Genomic DNA, 20,368 nt, shown 5'->3' on the forward strand with positions numbered 1-20,368 from the left:
AAATGTAAGAGTGATCTGAAGGACCCAAAAAACAACTAACACTTCACATTAACGGCAGGTTTAAAAACTGGCTCAGATCTTAAAGTTGAAAGGAAGGGCAAACTAATCTTAAAACAAGCAAATGTTTCTAAATCTTCTTTACTTAAATATCACGTTACACTAGGAGTGAATGAAAACCAGGATCAGGACACAAGACAAACATTCCTCTTCATCCTTTCATTCATCTACTCTTTTATCCTGAACACACTATATGCACTTGCATCCACAGTTAGGATGCTGACAACCTCTGATGTCTTCATTTAGGAGGAAAACAATGAGAGCAGATTCTCACTTCCTGCTGGTTCCTGGCCTCAGCGAGCTCGGGGAGTGCCCAGGAATGTCTCCCAGCCGTGGCAAATATTTGGCCTGCCGAGCTGTGAGAGGGCAGCGCTTAAAGAGAGGAGAGAGATCCTCTCATCATGTGTTTCTCCACACAGCTGTGGAGGTGGAAAAAAGGCTCGTACCTAGCACACGCTACACTCCACTTACTCCGGTGTGTGTGTGATTGTGAGTGCAGATAACTCATCAGCATGTGTGTGTGAAGAGTGGACAGGAGAGCAGCAGGTTAAGATTAACTGCAGTTACTTTGAACGTTCCCATTCACTCTCCTCTGTGAAAATACTCCACTACTCTTTTTAACCTTAGCAGAGAGCTGTTGAGCCGTCACGCTGCTGCTGCATCATTTAAGTACTTCAGTCTGTACTCACACACATGACTGAGCAGGAGAGCTGCTGTAGCGAAAACCTCCACTCTGAGTGCTTCACATTAAAACCTCAGGCCAACAAACACTTGTTCTATAATAAGATATCAAATTCAGAGTTTCAAGAGACCTGTGGTTTTAAATGCTTTTCTTACATGTCTTATCGTTATACCCCTCTAGAACACTACACTCCCAACATGCAGGCCTGCTCAACATACTTAAAGTCTCTAAAAGTAGTATGGGAGGTAGAACCTTCAGTTATCAGGCCCCTCTCCTTTGGAATCATCTACCAGTCAGGGTCCGGGAGGCAGACACCCTCTCTACTTTTAAGAGTAGGCTTCAAACTTTCCTTTTTGATAAAGCTTAGAGTTAGAGCTGGATCAGGCTTGGACCAGCTCTTAGTTATGCTGCTATAGACTTAGACTGACAAACTGGGATCCTGTCTTTCCCTCTCTCTCCTCTGTCTGCCTTACTCTTACTTTAAGTCTCCCTGTCCCATTAAAGTTACTAACCATAGACCTTTCTGGAGTCCCTGAGCTCCCTTGTCTCGTAGGTTCCTCTGGATCTCTGCTGCTGTGGACGTGCCAGACTCCAGCTGCTACAACTACTACTATCCATCTCACCACTATCATCTCTCTCTCTTCATCTCCCTCTATCCGTCTCTCCAACATGGTCTCAGCAGATGTGTGTCTAACATGAGTCTGGTCCTGCTGGAGGTTTCTGCCTATTAAAGGAACTTTGTCCTTGCAACTGTAACTTGCTAAATGCTGCAAAGTGCTCTGTCTGTAAGATGGGACTGTACTGGGTGCAAGGCAGGGTACACCCTGGACTCAAGTGGATCAAATGGAATTTAAATATCAATATGAAATCCTAAGATTAGGATAGTATCTTGTTTAGGAAACAATAAATGGGTTCAATGTAGAATGCTAGGCGAGTTGCTGCTCACTTTTAAAGTGTAAACTTTTTAGACCTTTTAAAACCTGAACAAAATAAATGAAGACTAATTAAGACTGACTAAATCATGTGCAGCATAATTAAACATACTATATCCAAAGGTTAACACTCTCTTGTATACTTTGAAGGTCACCTCATAATCATTGTTTACCCCAGCCCACTGTTCCTTGCATTTTCCATCTTGATTTTCTAATCGTCCCTCCCTCCACCCTCTCGTCTGCAGTTTGTGAATGCAAAGACTATTAAAGACATTTCATTACCTTACATACCAAAAATGTAATTTAAGAATTTAAGGGTGCCAATTTTAAAAGGGTTTAATGGTGTTTTATATCCAAACCACAGGTCTCCATCGCGCTCCAAAAACACACATGCCTGGCTGTGGGTCTGTAATATCTTTGGCAAAGAATCTGTTTGCAAAACATGATTCCAAAAGTTCACTCTATTACACACTTCTGTGACATCTGTCCTCTAAAATCAAAACTGCTCTCAGTCTCAAGCACCCTTATTGGTCAGGCTCCAGAACCTACATGTGGAATTAAAATAAAAGGATTAGACTTGAGTACTCGTTTGTCCAAAAGCCAGAGTGATAAACATATGGCTGAATGAATTTAAGTACAACTAGTCTACATTTTTGTCCACACATTGTCACTTGAGATGATGCATGAACCATCTTTCAACATATGAATCAGTTTATGAGCAAAAGGGAAACTTCTATGGATCACTTCCCAAAGGGTATTTTTTCCATAATAGCTCTTCTTGATGTTTCTACTCGTCTGAATTAAGTAACCTAACTTGATCCATCATAAAGATTCTGCTGATATGCAAACAAAGAGAGTCTATCTTTAGCTCCTCAGTCTTGCTCTTTCTAGTCTGCCTGTATCAAAACAGTCTCTGGATCCACCCAGCCGATCACAGTTTCTTCCATGGTAGTCTGCACTGCATTACAGCTTAGTACAACACGACCTCGTGCCTGGAACATACAGCCAGCCCACTGCAGAGAGGAGGGACTACACAACACATACTGTAAGTTCCTTTGAAGAACAACGCGGTCCGGATAAAAAACAGCTGGGCTCATATTTGAAAGGTGGTCCTATCACTTCAACAGGAGAACAGGCAGACTGAGGACAGACATGTGGACAGCTTGTCCTTAAAACTACTTAAAACAGAGAGCAGCAGTGAAGAGAGGACACCATACCTCTGTCCTCGTGAAAACACACTCCCTCTCTCTCTGTTTACTCAAGCCTTAGTTTAACACGAGATCAGTAAGAGTAAAGAAAACTAAATCAATGGATGTGTTAAAGAAATGTTCAGAATTCTTCACAGTTGTTGTGAAGCTACTTCCTGTTTAGAAAAACATACATGTGACAACGCTCCTTCGTCTAATTAATAAATACATCAGAGCTATAAATACCGCTCTTGGTGGTTCAAGTAAGAGTAACATGATTGAAGTATTTCTTGATAACCTGGTGGCCTGTATCATATTAAGAGATGCTGCACTGAAGGAATGTGTCAGTGTGTTTTTTCATGTTGGATACAGCTGTGCGAGCTGCTTTCCCCTGCTTCCAGTATTCAAGCTAAGCTAACCTGTCCTGTCCTGATGCCAGATCAGGCAGGAGAATAATGAAGATTTTCCCATGGGAGGCAGGGGCTGTTTTCGAAACCACCTGCTACATACTACCTATGAATACAGTATGCACTCTGTCCTGCATACTGTATTTGAAGGTAGTCTGTAGTCTGACTGTTCTGTTGGATCTGGTCTGCAGGATGCTGGGTCAGGCGTCGCTGGATTTCCAGTTTCGGAAAGCGGAAGTAAACAATGACCAAGCTGATAGATAAACTGCTTCTTTAGCATCACTTATACTTTAGGCTCAACGTGTTCACGAATCGGCTCGTCGTCCCTACAGCGTCCGGACAGAAACTACAATACATATACATTATCTGTAGGACTTACTGAATGTCATTAATTATTTTGCTTGTCAGAGCCCCCGTGGTGGGAGTTAGACTCTGATCCGGACTACAGTCCTGAACAAAGCATCTCATCGGGTCACAGGGGACAGGCCCAAGGTTGAGCGAGAGGGCCAGTAAATAGAGGCATGGGTAGCAGAGGCAGAGTCAAGGGAAGGGGAGTACACGCCGGGGAAATGTATGCGCAGGAGGCAGGCAGTATCACAAAAAGTGTATCTAAATCTGACTACAAACCCCAGCTTTAATGGACCAATGAACTGAAGTTTGTGTGCCCTCTCCTCTCGTTGGCTCCTGTGGTTATTTTTCTCTCTTCATGTCACCCCCTCTCTCTCTCTCTCTTTGGCTCTTTCACCTTGTTTACTTGCTCTGTTTGATATTTCTGCCTGTTTTAAGACATTCCTGCATGCCACTACACTCAGATTTTGTTCAGGATGCATATAGTGTTAGGTTGGTAAATACAAAACGAGAGAACAAAGGGACCTGCTTTATATGTAAGGAATGCCCTTTGTGTAAAAGCATGAGTGTTTAGATGCTGAAGGGGATGTTTCCCTCTAGGGGAAGTTAACATTAATCATCATTACCCTCACCATCACCTCCTCCTCATACTTATCTGAAGTACTCGCTCTGAATCCACATCTCAAAACATTGTGATTATCTTCCAACGATATGTACAGTGCACACTAATTACTACATGCCTGTATCATTACAGTGTGCTTTTGATCATCCATGCTTTCTCTACCCTGGGTAACAGCTTGTATATCCCACAATGATTGACTTCCCTGTGTTTCAGTGGAGTTTACATCAGTGCAGAATGGATCAGCAACGTGGAGGTGGTGCTAGGAGGCGATGGCGCTGGAGGGTGCGAGGTTATCTGGAGTCCTGTACTCTGACAGTTTGGTCAAACACTTTGTGTCCGTTACGAGAAACTCATGAGCGTGTGGAGCTGCAACTTTGGTTGAAGGATGGCTGTTCAGTGGGTGCATGCTTTCTCTCAATGTGGGATTCATTGTGTAGCCATGTCTATGAGTAAACCCACACATCACATGTCAATTTGGTAGTAAACATGTGTGCTGAGTGTGTGTTGGTGCTTTATCCTCACGTTGTATTTATATGTGTGTGAGTGTCTTTGTGTCGTTTACCAGTGCAGACGCAGGGCATGCAGGAAAGCCGACAGCCCCTCCATGACGAGCAGGATGGCAACAGTAAGGGTGGCGAAGGCTGAGAAGATGATCGACAGGCCGAAGAACCCGCCCCCACTCCTTGAAGACAGACCCAGGTGCATCACCATGGTCCAGAGAACTTCTGACAGCTCTGCACACAAACCCAAAAACCATGATGATTACGAGGTTACACTACAGTACACATGTGTGTGGGCCATTCTACTGAATTGGTGCAAACTGTTGTCCCACCACCAAAAAACAAGTGTAAAATGGATTTATTCATGCAAATTTTACATGTTTGTCAAGATCCTGCAATTATCTATTGAATCCAAAAATTATAAATCAGTTAAATTTAAGCAACTATTTATTAAATAAACATTTATATGGTACTTTAAAATGGAAGGTATCTGTTCCCAACCCAAACCCTTAAATTTCAATTCATAAAAATTTGACTTATATGATTTGGGGATTTTTTTCATTGTAGATTTGTAAAAGATCTTGTTGAAACATTTTAAAATGAACTAAGAAAAAACAAATGTTTTTTTTTTTTAATATTGAAGATATATGTTAAAAATGGTGTCCCTTAATTTCATGTCACTACCGAAACAGGGTTCAGTCCATAGCCTGAGAGTGATTTTTGCCACACCCATAAAGCTTTGATCAGGGTGTATTTCCTATAATATAAAACGTTTTGATGAAATAACACATTTGTTTCAGGACAACCTGAATCCTGACTTTGACCCAATCTGTAGAATGGCCCCTATATAGTAAAGTCGGACACATAAAGGTTGTTTCTGTAGCAGAACAGGTGTTGTTTAACTTTGCTCTGAGTGTGTGTCTGCACACTTTTACTCACGTGCATGAGCCAAGCTGAGGGCCCACAAGCGCAGGTAGGAGGCTGTGTTAGAGATACATCCCAGACAGTACTCTATGGTGTGAATGGCCTGGATCACAGCAACGTCACCAAAGTCAAACTGTTGTGGAAAGACGAGATGGTGAGTTCACACAGCAGGGTTACCTAACATATCCTGGTTTTGTTTACAAACAGGAGCACTGTGATAATCAGGACTGAAAGGAAAGGCTCCAACGTCCTGACACGCTGCTGTTATGGCTCTGCATGATGTTTTTACTTAGGTGCACAGAGGAATCAGGTTCAGCAAATACCCACATGATGAATACTAGATTTACTGCCTCGCGAGCTTAACAGTTAATCCTGGAGTCCAAGAGTTCCCTCCAGGTGTTTCTGAGATATCATGGTGTTATGAATGAGATGGTACTAAAAGGTCAGGGGTGAATATTTCCAGGACAAAAATAGAGCTGACCTTTGACCTGACATTTTTGGTGAAATTGTTTCAATTTCTGAAGTTGCGACAGAAGATCTTTACAAGAAAGGGACGAATGAACCATCTGAAAACGTAATGGCTACCTCCAGAGCGATCGCTATGCTCCAAAATAACCAACACAGCCTCGCTCAGGTGCAGTGCAGTGCTCGTAGTTGGGAAAAGGCTGCAGCTACTAACAAACTGTTTTAAAATGGCCTACTCTGCCGCTTTAAGGAGCGATTAGTTTGTACTTTGAGTTGTTGAGTAACATATTGACAGCCCTGCACTTTAATACAGGCTCAGGGAAACCCAGAGATGTCAGAACTGGTGCAGCTGGACCCCTGCTGCAGCTCTGACTCTGAAGCTGCCTCTGCAGAGTATAGGGGACATATGTATGTATTAGGGATGTCAGCAATTAATCAAGTATGGATTAATTGATTGTTAAGAACTTACTCACGAAAGAACACACTATTTTGTTTCGATTTTCTATCACGTTGAACAAACATCATGTGGTCTCATATTTGGTTCAGCTATCAGGGAGGTGTTTTAAGTTTAAAGCATGTTTGGATGTGAATCAGCTGACTGAAGGTGTTGCTCACAGCGGAGATGCTCAGCTGGGGGCTGCGGCTGAGTGACAGGTCTCCACGAGCGCTTCTTTTCTCTGCCGCCGGACTGATTGTGACCCGGTTGCGCTCCCGGCTGACACCTGACCACGTTCACATGATTATTTTTGTCAATAAGAGTGAGTAGACAGAAAACTGGACACTGTGAGTCTGAAATATGTTTCTGTTCAGTTCCCTTGTTGAAGTCTGAGTCTTCACTTTTATGACTGTATGTCTGCAGAGATCATGAGCCTGCTCCACATGTTGATATTCAGCGTGTTTAACATTTTGAACACCTCAATACGATCCGTAGATATTCAACACGGTTAGTTATATACATTGTGTTGTGAAGGAAAATTTGATTTAGGGGAGAAAACGCATTTGGCATTATTTTTGACGGAAAACGTTTATATTTTTTTAATGATTAAAGCTGGGGTTGGTAATCAGATTTAGATACACTTTTTGTCATACTGGTTAAAATGATCTTTATGTCCTGATGGCAATCATTACATGATGTGTTCCTAAAAAGGAGTGAAAAAAAACTGCTATCTACAGCCAGAGTAAGCCTGGGAAAACACCAACCAATCACTGTTTTTTGGCTCCCCAAATTTTAAACCAATCATATCCCGTCCAGCCCTCCTCCTGCGTGTACATTTCCCCGGCGTGCACTCCTCCGAGTCCCCGTCTCCTGCCTCTACTTCCCCTGACTCTATTGACTGCCCCTCTCGCTCGTCCTCGGGCCTGTCCCCTCTGACCTGATGAGGTGCTTTACTCAGGACTGTAGTCCGGATCAGAGTCTAAAAGCTCTCACCAACAAGCAGAATAATTAATGACGTTCAGTAAGTCCTACAGAAAATATATATTTATTGTAGCGTCCGTCCGGACGCTGTAGTGATGACGAGCCGATTCGTGAACACGTTGAGTTTTAATAACCGGTCACTGTCGGCCATGATCACGACAACCAACAAAACAACAATCAATGTTTGAATGAATGAAGAACTTCTCCTCTCCTCTCTCCCACTCACACTCTCTACACCTCTCCTGATGCCTTCACTGACCGTCAACACTGTAGGAATTAAGAACATCTACACTGAACACGTTTAACAAACAGTAGAGCTGTTACAGTATTATATATGTGTTATAACTTTTCTGCTGATATCGTGTCACCAGTACAACTGGATAATGCTAGCATGATAGTTGTGAGTACTAACAGCAGCCATGTTTGTTTGTGTTTTTAACTTTCACTATGATAATGTTTTGGTGAGGACCGGTTTTGAATCAGTCACGATCATATGGTCGAGAATCAGCGGCGCTCGTGCATGTGAGCGGGGGGGCGTCGTTTTGGAGGAGCTCTGAGGGAGGAGGGGAGGGGTTAGACGGAGTCATGAGGAAAAGCTACATTCAAATTCATGCTGGTTTTCCGAGACTACCAACCCCAGCTTTAATTAATAATTGATCGTTAACATTTCCAAAGATCAATCATGGAAAATACTTAATTTGCATCCTTAGTATGTATATATGTATATACCTGGACATGCATGTTTATAAATGTGTCCCAGTGACACCTTTTAGTGGCTGAATTATGACAGATATGACGACTCTGGCATGTAAGATGATTGAACAATACCTCCACAAATCACTAAAATATCTGTTTGTTTCGTTTTGTAAAGTTTGTTTAAATAAAATCAAAATAAAGTTGACATAATTCTTGCATGAATCATCATAGCTTATCAAGTGAGGCGTGTAAAACAAACCCTTTCTCTCTAGCACTGGGAGATGCTTATCACCCAGCTCTGCTATTCACAATGTGGCCAGCAATAACAATGGAGGTGTCAGAATGACACGCACAGTGGAAATTACATGTAACGAAGCTTCCATAATCTTAATCAGTGTCTCCTTTGACCTTTGACCCCTGCCTAAGCATGCAGCTCAGATCGGACAGACAACAAAGGGTAAAGCGTCTGGGTAGTCCGTTTCTTCTTCTTCCCCTGCAGGATCACACAGCAGCAACATGTTTGTGTATTGTAAAGTCAACAGCGTTCCTCCGTCCTCTCCTTCCTGAAGCAAAACTAGCCTTTCCTGTGTGTAATGGGCAGGGAGGGGGAAACATGGGAGCCTATTGCTCTCTGCTGTTCTCGTACGGTTTGGCTTGGCACTGGTCTGGTTTCCTCTTTCCACGCTTGTCTTTTGTCCTTGGACCCATGAAATAGAGTTCATGGAAGTAGCACTTATTGTTCCAATTCAAAGGGTCTCGGACGGAGCGGCTAACGAAAACAACACCGGCTAACATGCTGTAATGGCAAAATATACACAGGCCAGTGTCTCTGATTAGAAATGTTGTGCTGCACAAGAAATGAATAAGATTCTGTCTCTGACCCCGGATGGTGACCCTTCAGGTCTAAAAGGGAAGTCTTTTGGATTCATGCTCTCCAAACACTGTCTTCAAAAGGACTTAATGATGACCTGGTTCTAAATGTTTTTCTTTGACTTGTGTTAAAATTGTTGTTTTCAATGCATCTGTCTTCAACCAAAAATCAGTTCAGACCTTTTTTTTAATCTGGGGAGAGTCCAAGTTAAATATAAAGTATACATATTAATGACCAGGTTCATTTAAAACATTGAAGTGACCTAGTTTTTTATACGTCTATACCATAGACTGTATAAAAAATGGACGTAGTCTCCGTGACGTCACCCATCTGTTTCTGAAGCGCTGTTTTGAAACCAATCGGCGGCGGCAGCCATATTGGAAATGCTGAACTGAACCTAACTTCTGTCGAGCGAGTGTGACATAAAGAGGCGGGCTTTGAGCCTCCTAGCCAACAGCTACAGTGTTCCCGCCTGTCAATCAAGTCAGCTGTGCCTCTCATAATGGAAAACTTGTAATCTTAATATCTTTGAAACTGCTGCGTTATAAAAAAATTCACCCCCTGTACAGTCTGTGCCGATCGAGAAATGAGCTATCCAGACCTAAACAGTTTTTTGAACCAGGCAAGTGGACGCTTGATGAATTGCAGTTTATAACACTTCTGCATGGGCTTCATATTTTAAGAATGGAGGTTTCTCCTTGGTTTATACTCATAGCCGACTGATTAGAAATGTTTGACCTTGATAATCATTCTCTATCAGGGATATTTGAGTCTAATTGGATTATTTGTCCTTGAGTCAGAGCACACTAAGACCTTTTCTACCTGTTAGAACTGACCTGACGTAGTGGGGAGTAAGGTTTTTGGCTCTTTAACTTCACTAGGTTGGGTGATAAGTTATTAAGTTCCTACTTTATACTTTTGATTTATTGATAAACTTCAGTTTTTGTTTATTCATATTGTTTAATATACAATTTTTCACTTGATTGCCTGTCTTATTTAGTTATTATTTCAATGAGTTAAAGGGTTGTCTCTTTTTCTACTTCATTGATTTGCTCACACCTGATGACGTGACACTGATTGGGCGCAGACTGGTAGCCACACCCTTTTAAGTTGTTCTGCCCGTCTTTGCAAAATGTTTGAAGATGAAAGTTTAGTACCGAAACATGGCCATTAAAATGTTTTATTTGCAAGTTGGACAGTGTGCAAGATTCTTGCAATCCTAACCCTTCAGGTTTGAGACATGCTACCTTTCTGTGGCAGACTGTGACTGTCTCAAGTACTTGACTGTTTCATTGGAATATTTGACATGTAGGTTATACTGCAAAGAAAGGAAGAAAGGAAAGAAGGAAGGTAGGAAGGAAGGTAGGAAGGAAGGAAGGAAGGATGGAAGGTAGGAAGGATGGAAGGTAGGAGAAGGAAGGAAGGAAGGAAGGTAGGTATACTGCAGGTAGGTAGATAGGTAGGTAGGTAGGTAGGTAGGTAGGTAGGTAGGTAGGTAGGCAGGTCGGTAGGTAGGTAGGTAGGTAGGTAGGTAGGCAGGTAGTTAGTTAGGTAGGTAGGTAGGTAGGTAGGTAGTTAGGTAGGTAGGTAGGTAGGTAGGTAGGTAGGTAGGCAGGCAGGTAGGTAGGTAGGTAGGTAGCTAGCTAGCTAGGTAGGTAGGTAGGTACTGTCTAACTGGACTGTCCTTGTGGATCTTTAAACTTGTACTAGCTTTAATCTTGTCAGTTGTTAATGTTTTAACCTGCACATTAAATCTTGGTTAATGTTTAGGAAGGGTATTCATCATCATCATCATCATCAACCTTCATATCTTAAAGACCTCATAGTACCCGTTTGTCCCTCTAGAACACTACACTCTCAACATGCAGGCCTGCTCATCGTACCTAAAGTCTCTAAAAGTAGTATGGGAGGTAGAACCTTCAGTTATCAGGCACCTCTCCTTTGGAATCATCTACCAGTCAGGGTCCGGGAGGCAGACACCCTCTCTACTTTTAAGAGTAGGCTTCAAACTTTCCTTTTTGATAAAGCTTATAGTTAGAGCTGGATCTTATAGTCTGTCTCTTACTTTAACTCTCCCTGTCCCATTAAAGTTACTAACCATAGACCTTTCTGGAGTCCCTGAGCTCCCTTGTCTCGTAGGTTCCTCTGGATCTCTGCTGCTGTGGACGTGCCAGACTCCAGCTGCTACAACTACTACTATCCGTCTCACCACTATCATCTCTCTCTCTCTCTTCATCTCCCTCTATCCCTCTCTCCAACACGGTCTCAGCAGATGTGTGTCTAACATGAGTCTGGTCCTGCTGGAGGTTTCTGCCTGTTAAAGGAAGTTTGTCCTTGCCACTGTAACTTGCTAAATGCTGCAAAGTGCTCTGCTCATGGTGGATTAAGATGAGATCAGACTGAGTCCTGTCTGTAAGATGGGACTGGATCTTCTCCTGTTTTAATGTTGGGTCTTTGTTAATAATAGAACACAGAGTACGGTCCAGACCTGCTCTGTTTGCAAAGAGTCTGAGGAAAACATTTGTTGTGATTTGGCACTAAATTGAGGGAATGGCTCTCTGCAGTCTATAACGATAAGACAGTAGGAGATATTTAGTTCTCTCTAAGGCGGTGTCTCGTATATGTGAAGTGACCACAATGATTAAACAGATGGAACTTTTCACACTTTGCTTTTGCGGTCTGATAGTTATATGGACTCAGAACGTTGCAAAAGAAGAGAGGGTAATGATGATACACGTCAGTAGAAAATGTGATGGAAATCCACATTAACTCTGTTTGTTTCATGTGCTGCACATAAAACTGGCTTCTGCCAAGAACACACTTCACTTGTTTCAAGTTAAAATTAACAACATTCAAAAATAAAACTTTTAAAGAAACACACATCACTTTACTTTCAGTGTTCACACTTGAAAATATGTTGAAAATGAGACTTAAACCTTTTTTCCATTCTCTTTCACAAAGACAAACACGCACCTTTACAATCCCACACATCAACATGCCTCGTAATGGAGGGAGGACACTTCAGAAACAGATCCACCACAGGTCAAACATATAAAGCCACCTCTTGATACAAGTCGAACAACAGATAGGGCAAGGCAGCATCCAGACATGCTATGATGATACCAAACACGGTTTCTTACCGGCTCCTCCTCTGCGTGCTTAAAGGTAAATAAAGGTCAAAGGTTAGTGGCTGAATTTAGGGACAACAGACTTTCTGAACATCAAATAATGTTAGGTATCCTATGTGTGGTCTGTTTGGAAGCAATCGACACAGACTGAGCATCATATTGAGATAAACCTTATTCTAAAGTAACACAGCTGGATAGAGCTGGGTTCAGGTCTAAGTTTTGGGATTATGCAGAAGTCTAAACACCTGGTAAGTTGATCCTATCACTGCAACAACAACCCCAAAAGTGTACATGTATTCACCAGCAATGCCAGGAAACACTGATGACAGTGCATGTGTGACGATAAGCCAAGTGAAATATCAACAGTACCAGTCAAAAGTTTGGAAACACCTTCTCATTCAAGGGTTTGTATTTATTGTAATGATTGTAAACACTGTAGATTAATACTGAAGACATCAAAACTATGAAAGAACATATATGGAATTATTTAGTGAACAAAAAAGTGTTAAACAAAGCAGAATATGTTTTATATTTTAGATTCTGTAAAGTAGCCGCATAGTTTTGATGTCTTCAGTATTAATCTACAATGTTGGAAATAGTTAAAATAAATAAAAAACATTGAATGAGAAGGTGTGTCCAAACTTTTGACTGTAAGTGAATGTACCTGGACAGTAACATTTTCTGTCTGTTGTCTTATAATCACTTGATAGTCCCATTAATTTCCCAATATCACACTCAGTATCTCTGTTGATAGGTTACGTCTTTGTGAAAAATCATAATGTTGAAATAAAGCGGCCCTATCACATTACAGTTATGCATTCTGTTATCGTATCATAAACACTGAGAGATTTATTATGTGGGAGACACCAAAACTATGAGTCACAGAAAAAAAACTGGGTGGTATTTTTAGGAATTCCTCTCTCTGGTTCTCATGAAAACCACCTCTCTGTTTATGTTTCTGGAATGGAAAATCCATCTCTTATCTGCTCCTCTCCAGCCCTGCTCTGGCGCTCTCCCTGCACACTGCCGTGCCCACATTACCCATATCTTCCGATACTACACTCTCTGGTACGGAGGCACTACAGAGAGTTAAGTGTTGCTAAACTGACTGATACAAAAACACGTCCATTTTTATTTCTGAAGTTGCAACTGCAGGGAGATTAACCTCACTTTTGTAGTGGAACAAACACATTCTTTAAATAAAGATCATTGTTCAATAAAATAAGATTCAAATCTGCATCTGAGACCTTTACATGAACATTGGGATTTCTTTAAAATGTGGTCATATGTTTTCAGTTGTTCTCTTATAGTCTTACTTAGTATGTTGAATATAACAGTATATTGCATCAACACAGGTTGCAGAAAATAGTCCACATGCCAAAGTCAAAAGTGCAAGCATACACCGCATCACAATCTGTGCCGGCTTACCTCATCTCCTTCCTCTGAATGCTGGGAGAGATGGTCGTGGTCCATGATGCCAGCCTCATCCTCCGTGGGTCCATTGCCCACTCGCACCCCTCCAAACTTCTGCGTGCCCTGTTGGGTGAGTCCAGTGGATGATGAGGACACGCCTGTTTGCTCTAAAGACTGCTCTAGATTCTCTGCAGGGGTTTCTTCCCTCTTCTGGGACTAGATACAAAAGCCACAAGAGCTGTGTCTAGCTTAAAGCAGGCCTTAGATTGACGCTTTCTTTTTCATGTTTTCATTGTTTGAGTAGAGGGCACCGGGCGAGGAAAGTTAAGCGGATTGTTGCAAAATCTACGGAGGATAAGGGCCACTGGAGACAAAAAAAATTAAGGTGCAATATTATTTTATTTCTGGGATTAAAGTCTGAATTCTGAGAGAAAAGTAAAAAATCTGAGAAAAAAAGTCTGAATTGTCAATTTTTTTATAAAATTTTTCTTTCTTTTAGAAATCTCAAAATGAAATAAAAAATATTGCACCTTTAATTTTTTCCAGTGTCCTGAATCCTCTTGATTAAAATTTAGAGTCAGTGTTGTTTGTGAAATAAAAGGAATCAATGCCAAGTACATTTCATTTTGCAAAAATTGTGATGAAGTAATGAGCTGATATCTTTAAAGGTAAACCGATATGAACGCTGTCTGCTGATCTTAGCCTGTGTGAAACCAAAAAGAGAAGAAGACTTCTTCAGGCTTTGAGTTCTGTATGATTTACGTAGCATGTGTTACGTAAATCATGTATTTATTTAACTACATAACCAATCACATTCATTTGCAGGCTTCTTATGTGAGACACTTTGGACCAATCAGCTAAACAATCCTTTTTTGTTGCCTTTTTGCATTTTCAATCCTGAGTTCTTATTATAATCTTTTATTTTGAAAGTCTCTCTGGATGTCGCTTATTATTATCGCTGATTTAATATGACCAGAATAGTAATTTAAAGCGTCCGGCCAAAAACCAAACCGTGGTGTTTGAGTTGGGACTGAGAACAAGATGGAATACTGCTACAGTGCTCGATCTTATTGAGTTCTCTCACACTACCTTTTGATTGTTGTTGTGATATTTTTTAAGTTTCAGACAATCCGTGACGTCATCCATCTGTTTCTGAAGCGCTGTTTTGAAGCCGATCGTCGGCCGAAGCCATATTGGATATGCTGAAGTCAACCTAACTTCTGTCAAGGCTAAGAGGCGGGCTTTGAGCCTCCTAGCCAAGAGCTAGTGTTCCCGCCTGTCAATCAAGTCAGCTGTGCCTCTCATTGGAAAACTCATAATCTCAATATCTTCAAAATTACTGCGTTATGAAAAAATTCAGCCCCGTACAGAGTGCCGATCGAGAAATTAGCTATCCAGACTACACTTGTTTTTTGAACCAGGCTGTAAACATGTTTATTTCTGCTGTAAAGATCAGCTTTTTTAAATAGGTGTGTATGTGGTTTCTGGTACTTCCAGAGCCAGCCTCAAGTGGACACTTTAGGAACTACATGCGCATTGGCTTCAATTCTAGCAGTTGCCGCTTGAGGCTAACTCTTCGGGCATTGTTTTCGTTTATATCCTTGTGTCCTGTGTGTGTTTTGGGTGAGATCAGGTCAAATTAGAGGATGTTCGGTGCCCTCAGTTTGAATCACTTGAACATTTTTCATCAAAATAGTAGCGTCTGTAAGGCTGGCTTTAAGCATTTTTCATGGTAACACAACCAACCACATTACACAGTACAATGTGCATTGAAATGAATGGCAGAATAGAAGTGAGAGAAAAGGTTATATTATTATTCATCAGATGAGGAAGTAAGGTTAAAGGTGGGGTCAGAGTCACATACCAGGTGCTTTTTCCACAGGTGCTGACGCCGAAGCACCATAGTTTTCACAACCAGCATACAGGGAACACATGCAAGGGCAATCAGCACCAACAAAACCTGGATCCCCATCTACAGATTCAAACAGAGAGAGGTTAAACACGGTGTTGGTGATGTGTAGCAGTGGTCAGAAGACACTAAGTACTGCCTCTAGACTGCCAGAACAGAAAATCTGTTTCTGCTTTCCTATCGATGGTGACTGTTACACTTTACATACATGAGATTATCAGCGAGACGAGGCAACACACTGACTGCTGCAGAGCATTCTTTTCTATGCTTTCAACTTCATCTGGCAACAAGGTGAACAAAACACTAACTACAGCAAATGTTGGTCCTCCCTTTGGCTGACTTTTACATTCTTCACTTTCTGTTACCGTCTCAGAGAGAGGCAGTAAGAGGCTCCTGATAAGAGCCGGGCAACAGAAACAACAGCATGAAAACTTTGATTAAATGTTGATAAGAGTCAATACTTTCTCAACGTACTAGCCAATAATATGACAAAAACAAATCCATGATAAATTAGAATCAACGTCTCACTGGATAAGAAAAGTAGGGCTGGGTAAGGAACTGAGCAGCCTACATGCTCAAATCTCTGTTGTTGAATGTACAAGATGATGATTATAAGACAATGTTTGGCTGATAACAGCACAAATTTTGCCCCATCATCCAGCCCCACGTCTAATCAAGCACACTAGAGTGAAAGCTTAGAAATAGATGTGGTATACTGATAACTCTGCTGTGCTAAACTCATTCAAATGACAAACATCTCTACGTCTTTGCACACTGCTGCTGCGTATTGTGTCTGGCTGACTTAGTAAAGGGCGCTTCAGGATTTTGAAAGCCTGTCCTGTAACTCTCAAACAGGGTTCAACCACACTAGTGTTAGAAGAAGGAGCGAGAGGCCGGGAGAGGCAGCAGGAGGGAAGATGAGGGAGGGTGCACCTGTCCTGCGTAGAGGGGCTTGTTAGTGGGGTCATTGTAGTTGAACAGACACATGTTGATGAAGTGGATGAGCAGACTAGGAGCGTCCTTGGAGGTGAAGGCATCGTAGGCCGTCCACTTGTAGAAGACTAACAGAACCAGGTATCCGAACAGGCTGGACATGAAGACGATCTCAGGGATGAAGCCCAGGAAGATGTTCAGAGGCTTCTTGAAGTACCTGCGGTGCAGATCATTGGTCAGAGACAGAGACAGAGACAGAGACAGAGACAGAGACAGAGACAGAGACAGAGACAGAGACAGAGACAGAGACAGAGACACAAGGAGTGCAGTCAGGATAACGTCAGTAAGCAGGTAATATGAGGAAGATGTGTCAAAGAGCATGTACTGGTACAAACCCCTCACATGACACACACCAGCATTTAAAAGCTTTAAACACCTGTGTATGTTTCCAAAGAAGTTTGTGGCAGTGCCTTCTGAACTTTCTGAGCCGTCGAGACAATGCTGACTCTTAAACTCTTTCACTTTAAAGGATACATATCATGAAAAACCCACTTTTTCTGTATTTTGCACATAGACGTGGGTATCTTGGGTTTAAACTCACTCACAAAATGTTAAATAAGCCATTATGTGAGTGTGTGCACTTACAGGTGGTTGAAGAGACTCAGAGACACTCCAAAAATCATGTGAATGACGCCGAGGACCACGGACATCTTCATCTTGAATGAGTTCAGGAAGGTCAGCTTGTTGGAGGCCATGTTCCAGATCTGCAGAGATGATACAAATGGATCAACACTTCAAACCTGCAGACATGTGGACGTCTTGCTTTGTAAACACCAAACATACCGGGAGCTGTATAGTAGATGTTCTTTAAGGTTATTTTGTGGTGTGATGAGTCTCTGTATCAGCAGAAGTGTGCGAGTGAGACTGAGTCAAAATAAAATGTAATGTGTGTTCAGTGCAGTACACAAACATGTCTTCTAGGGTGTCAATGGGGCTCACTTATGTGGATATGGACACGTGTAAGTTGTTTGAATAGGGAGATCAAGATGAGGATATAACCTTCATGTCTCTCAATGTCAAGTCTGCACCTGAGAAAACATTTTCAGCTACTACCTCAGGGTTTGTGATGGGTGGTGTTGTGAGGAAAATGGCTTTACCGGATCAATGCCAAGTGGATAAGGCCCGTTGAAGACACCAGAGACAGCTGGGTCCAGCTGAAGGACTGCATTCCCCTCCAGGGTATCAGACCTGGGACAGAAGAAACCAAGAGTGTGATGATTGAACAGGTTATCAAGGTGCATGAAACAAATTGCTGCACCGCTAACCTGGTTGACATGTTGACAATCAGAGGTACCCAGCCCTCAAAGCAGACCCAGTACTATCATCTATTGTTCTTTAAATAGGATCAGTTTACAAAACGCACACAGACAGGAGCTCATGTGACGTCAGAAACAGTCCAAGCAGAGCTGCTGACTTACGACCAGTTGGCTCCTTTGGGGCCGAACATGGGTCTGACGCTCCATCCAGAGCCGAACATGTTGAGCGACTTGGAGAAGCAGTCGTTGTATATGAGGCCGGTGTACATGGAGAAGATCCCCATCAGAAGGATGATGTATCGACCAGCAAACACCATGTTGAACATCTGTGGAGACACAACAACTCATGGTTTGTGTACTGGGACATCCTGTCTCTGTAACTGAAGTGTTCGTGTCATACTGTACCTCGTTGTCACTCTTCTGGGCGACGAGGCGGCTCTCTCGGATGACCAGATAGAGGGCAGCGCAGGTCATCAGCAGGCCGTGACCCATGTCACCGAACATCACCGCGAACAGGAAGGGGAAGGTAATAATGGTGTATGGTGCTGTAACACACAGGAGGGAGAGTGTCACACACTCCAGACGACTCACAAAGCATCCAAACGATCAATAACTCCCACACCGGAGAGCCTGAGAGAGACAACAGAAGGAGTAATCATCTTTAAGATCACCTGGGTTGATTTCCCGGTAGTTCCCGATGCCGTAGGCGTCGACTATGTTCTGAAAGCCCGAAGTGAACTTGTTGGTCTTGTTGAAGGTTGGTGGAGTTTGCTTGGTCTGCATCCTATTGAGGATGGATGGCACTGTGGAGCCGCTCCTCTCCTTTCACATGAAACATGCAGCTTGTCACAATCAGGGTTTCATGACTTCTTCTCTGGTAAAATGAGAATTATTCTGTGCAGTGTTCACTCTACACGGTGTATGTCGAGTGGGAGAGGTTTAAACCATAATTTTCTATAAAGCTAGAGCTAAATATTGCTCAACATCAGACATTAACTCACACTGAATGATGAAGTCTGTGGTGTCTTGTTCACAAAGACGTCTGATGTCATGCTCACAAGGTTATAATAATTTATTATCAGTGAGGATAAACACATATATGAAACGCAGACTCACCGTCCCTCTGCGCAGAGCAAACTGGATAGAGTCCAGGTCGGAGACGGGACACCAAACCTCAGCGAGGAGACACTTCTGTGTGACGTCGATGTTGCACAGGTTGAGCGTGTGGTAGATGGCCTTCATCTTCCTCACCTTGATGAACCAAACCCTCATCGTCTTTGAGGCGGCCTGCAGCACTCGCTGACGGTGGTCCTCTGTTTGATTCAGCACCTACAGGAGCAGAGTGGAGTGGTTAGTTTGATACAGGTAAAGTCAGTCAAATCTTATTGAATCATTTCCAAACTTGTTTCTTTTCTCTGCGTAGTTCAAACTTCTTTCTTTAAGAAGGTAAAGTTTGCTGAACAGACTGAACATGCTGTACTTGTCATGTATGTGTACCATGCTGGTGGCACGCAGACTCAGGACATGTTTATGCACGGACCCTGAGTTTCTTTGTGAACCTGAGTAAAATACTCTATTGTAGCAGATTGTAATTCATTACATCTGGTTGGCAGGCTCAGACTCCTCCAGACCTCTCAGGCAGAACCAGGGCTTGTTTCCAGGCTTAATAAGGGCAAACTTTGGGGAACCACAACACTATGAGCCAGGACAAAGGTCTTTCACAGATAAGAACTCTCACTCCCTGCAACATTACAGCCATTGTGATTTGATTAGAAATAAATTAAATAGAGGAAAAGTGACCCTGAACACAGACTTCCTGTCGTGCATGGGTTTAGATGATTTTTTTGTTTCATTGAGCAGCATTGTAACAAAGAGCACAATGTCCCCTTTGAGAAAAATCAACAACAGAAGTGCACTTCTACTGATGAAGTGCCTTAACAATGAGCAGGATTCAAGCATAAACTTCACAGAGTGAGTCTCAGTGACGAGGCTGCTGGACATTTACACACAGAGCACAAAGTAAAAGCACAAACCCGCTGCAAAGTGACCAAATCTTTAAGATATGAGGAAGATGAATAAATCAGGCAGGATGAGAAGCTTCTGAATACTCTCTGTTGGATGGGAAACATTGTGAAGGAACAAAGTGAAGCTGCACCACATCCATCCAACCAACTTTCTCCGCTTATCGAGTCAGAGTCACGGGGGCAGCAGTCTCAGCAGGGAAGCCCAGACACTCCTCTCCCTGGCCAGTTCCACCAGCTCCTCCACTGGGAGGATGAAACACCTCCCCATAACATCACGTTTCATGGAAAAGCAACAGAACTTGACAGCCTCTGTAGAAACTGATCCTCACTTCATATTGTTCTCATGTAAATCGCCTTTCTTGGTTTATTTGAAATGTGTCTGTGATTAAACATTCATCACAGTAACAAACATACCATCTGGAGATCGTCGATGCGGCTGTTGACTCCAGCCAGCATCTCCTTCCTCTCCTGTGGGGTCTCAGGACACGGGTAGAGAGAGGCGCGGAACCTGGAAAACAACATCGGACAACAGAGTCA

At 42.5% G+C, this 20,368-nt stretch overlaps 1 protein-coding gene across 1 annotated transcript in view; it reads right to left on the reverse strand.

The window, feature by feature from the left end:
• LOC117830611 (V-type proton ATPase 116 kDa subunit a-like) overlaps nucleotides 1–20,368 on the reverse strand; it is a 32,703-nt gene that overhangs the window by 6,140 nt on the left and 6,195 nt on the right. The window contains exons 9-20 of the mRNA XM_034708825.1: nucleotides 20,246–20,339; nucleotides 18,924–19,136; nucleotides 18,479–18,629; nucleotides 18,213–18,352; nucleotides 17,970–18,133; nucleotides 17,649–17,739; nucleotides 17,137–17,255; nucleotides 16,492–16,708; nucleotides 15,514–15,621; nucleotides 13,665–13,772; nucleotides 5,675–5,792; nucleotides 4,798–4,969 (exon numbers count right to left, since the gene is read on the reverse strand). Of these exons, the coding sequence (XP_034564716.1) occupies nucleotides 4,798–4,969; nucleotides 5,675–5,792; nucleotides 13,665–13,772; nucleotides 15,514–15,621; nucleotides 16,492–16,708; nucleotides 17,137–17,255; nucleotides 17,649–17,739; nucleotides 17,970–18,133; nucleotides 18,213–18,352; nucleotides 18,479–18,629; nucleotides 18,924–19,136; nucleotides 20,246–20,339 (1,695 nt within the window). The remainder of the gene's footprint in view (nucleotides 1–4,797; nucleotides 4,970–5,674; nucleotides 5,793–13,664; nucleotides 13,773–15,513; nucleotides 15,622–16,491; nucleotides 16,709–17,136; nucleotides 17,256–17,648; nucleotides 17,740–17,969; nucleotides 18,134–18,212; nucleotides 18,353–18,478; nucleotides 18,630–18,923; nucleotides 19,137–20,245; nucleotides 20,340–20,368) is intronic.

This window comes from Notolabrus celidotus, chromosome 18 (genome assembly GCF_009762535.1).
Source record: "Notolabrus celidotus isolate fNotCel1 chromosome 18, fNotCel1.pri, whole genome shotgun sequence".
In the NCBI taxonomy this organism is placed as follows: Eukaryota; Metazoa; Chordata; class Actinopteri; order Labriformes; family Labridae; genus Notolabrus; species Notolabrus celidotus.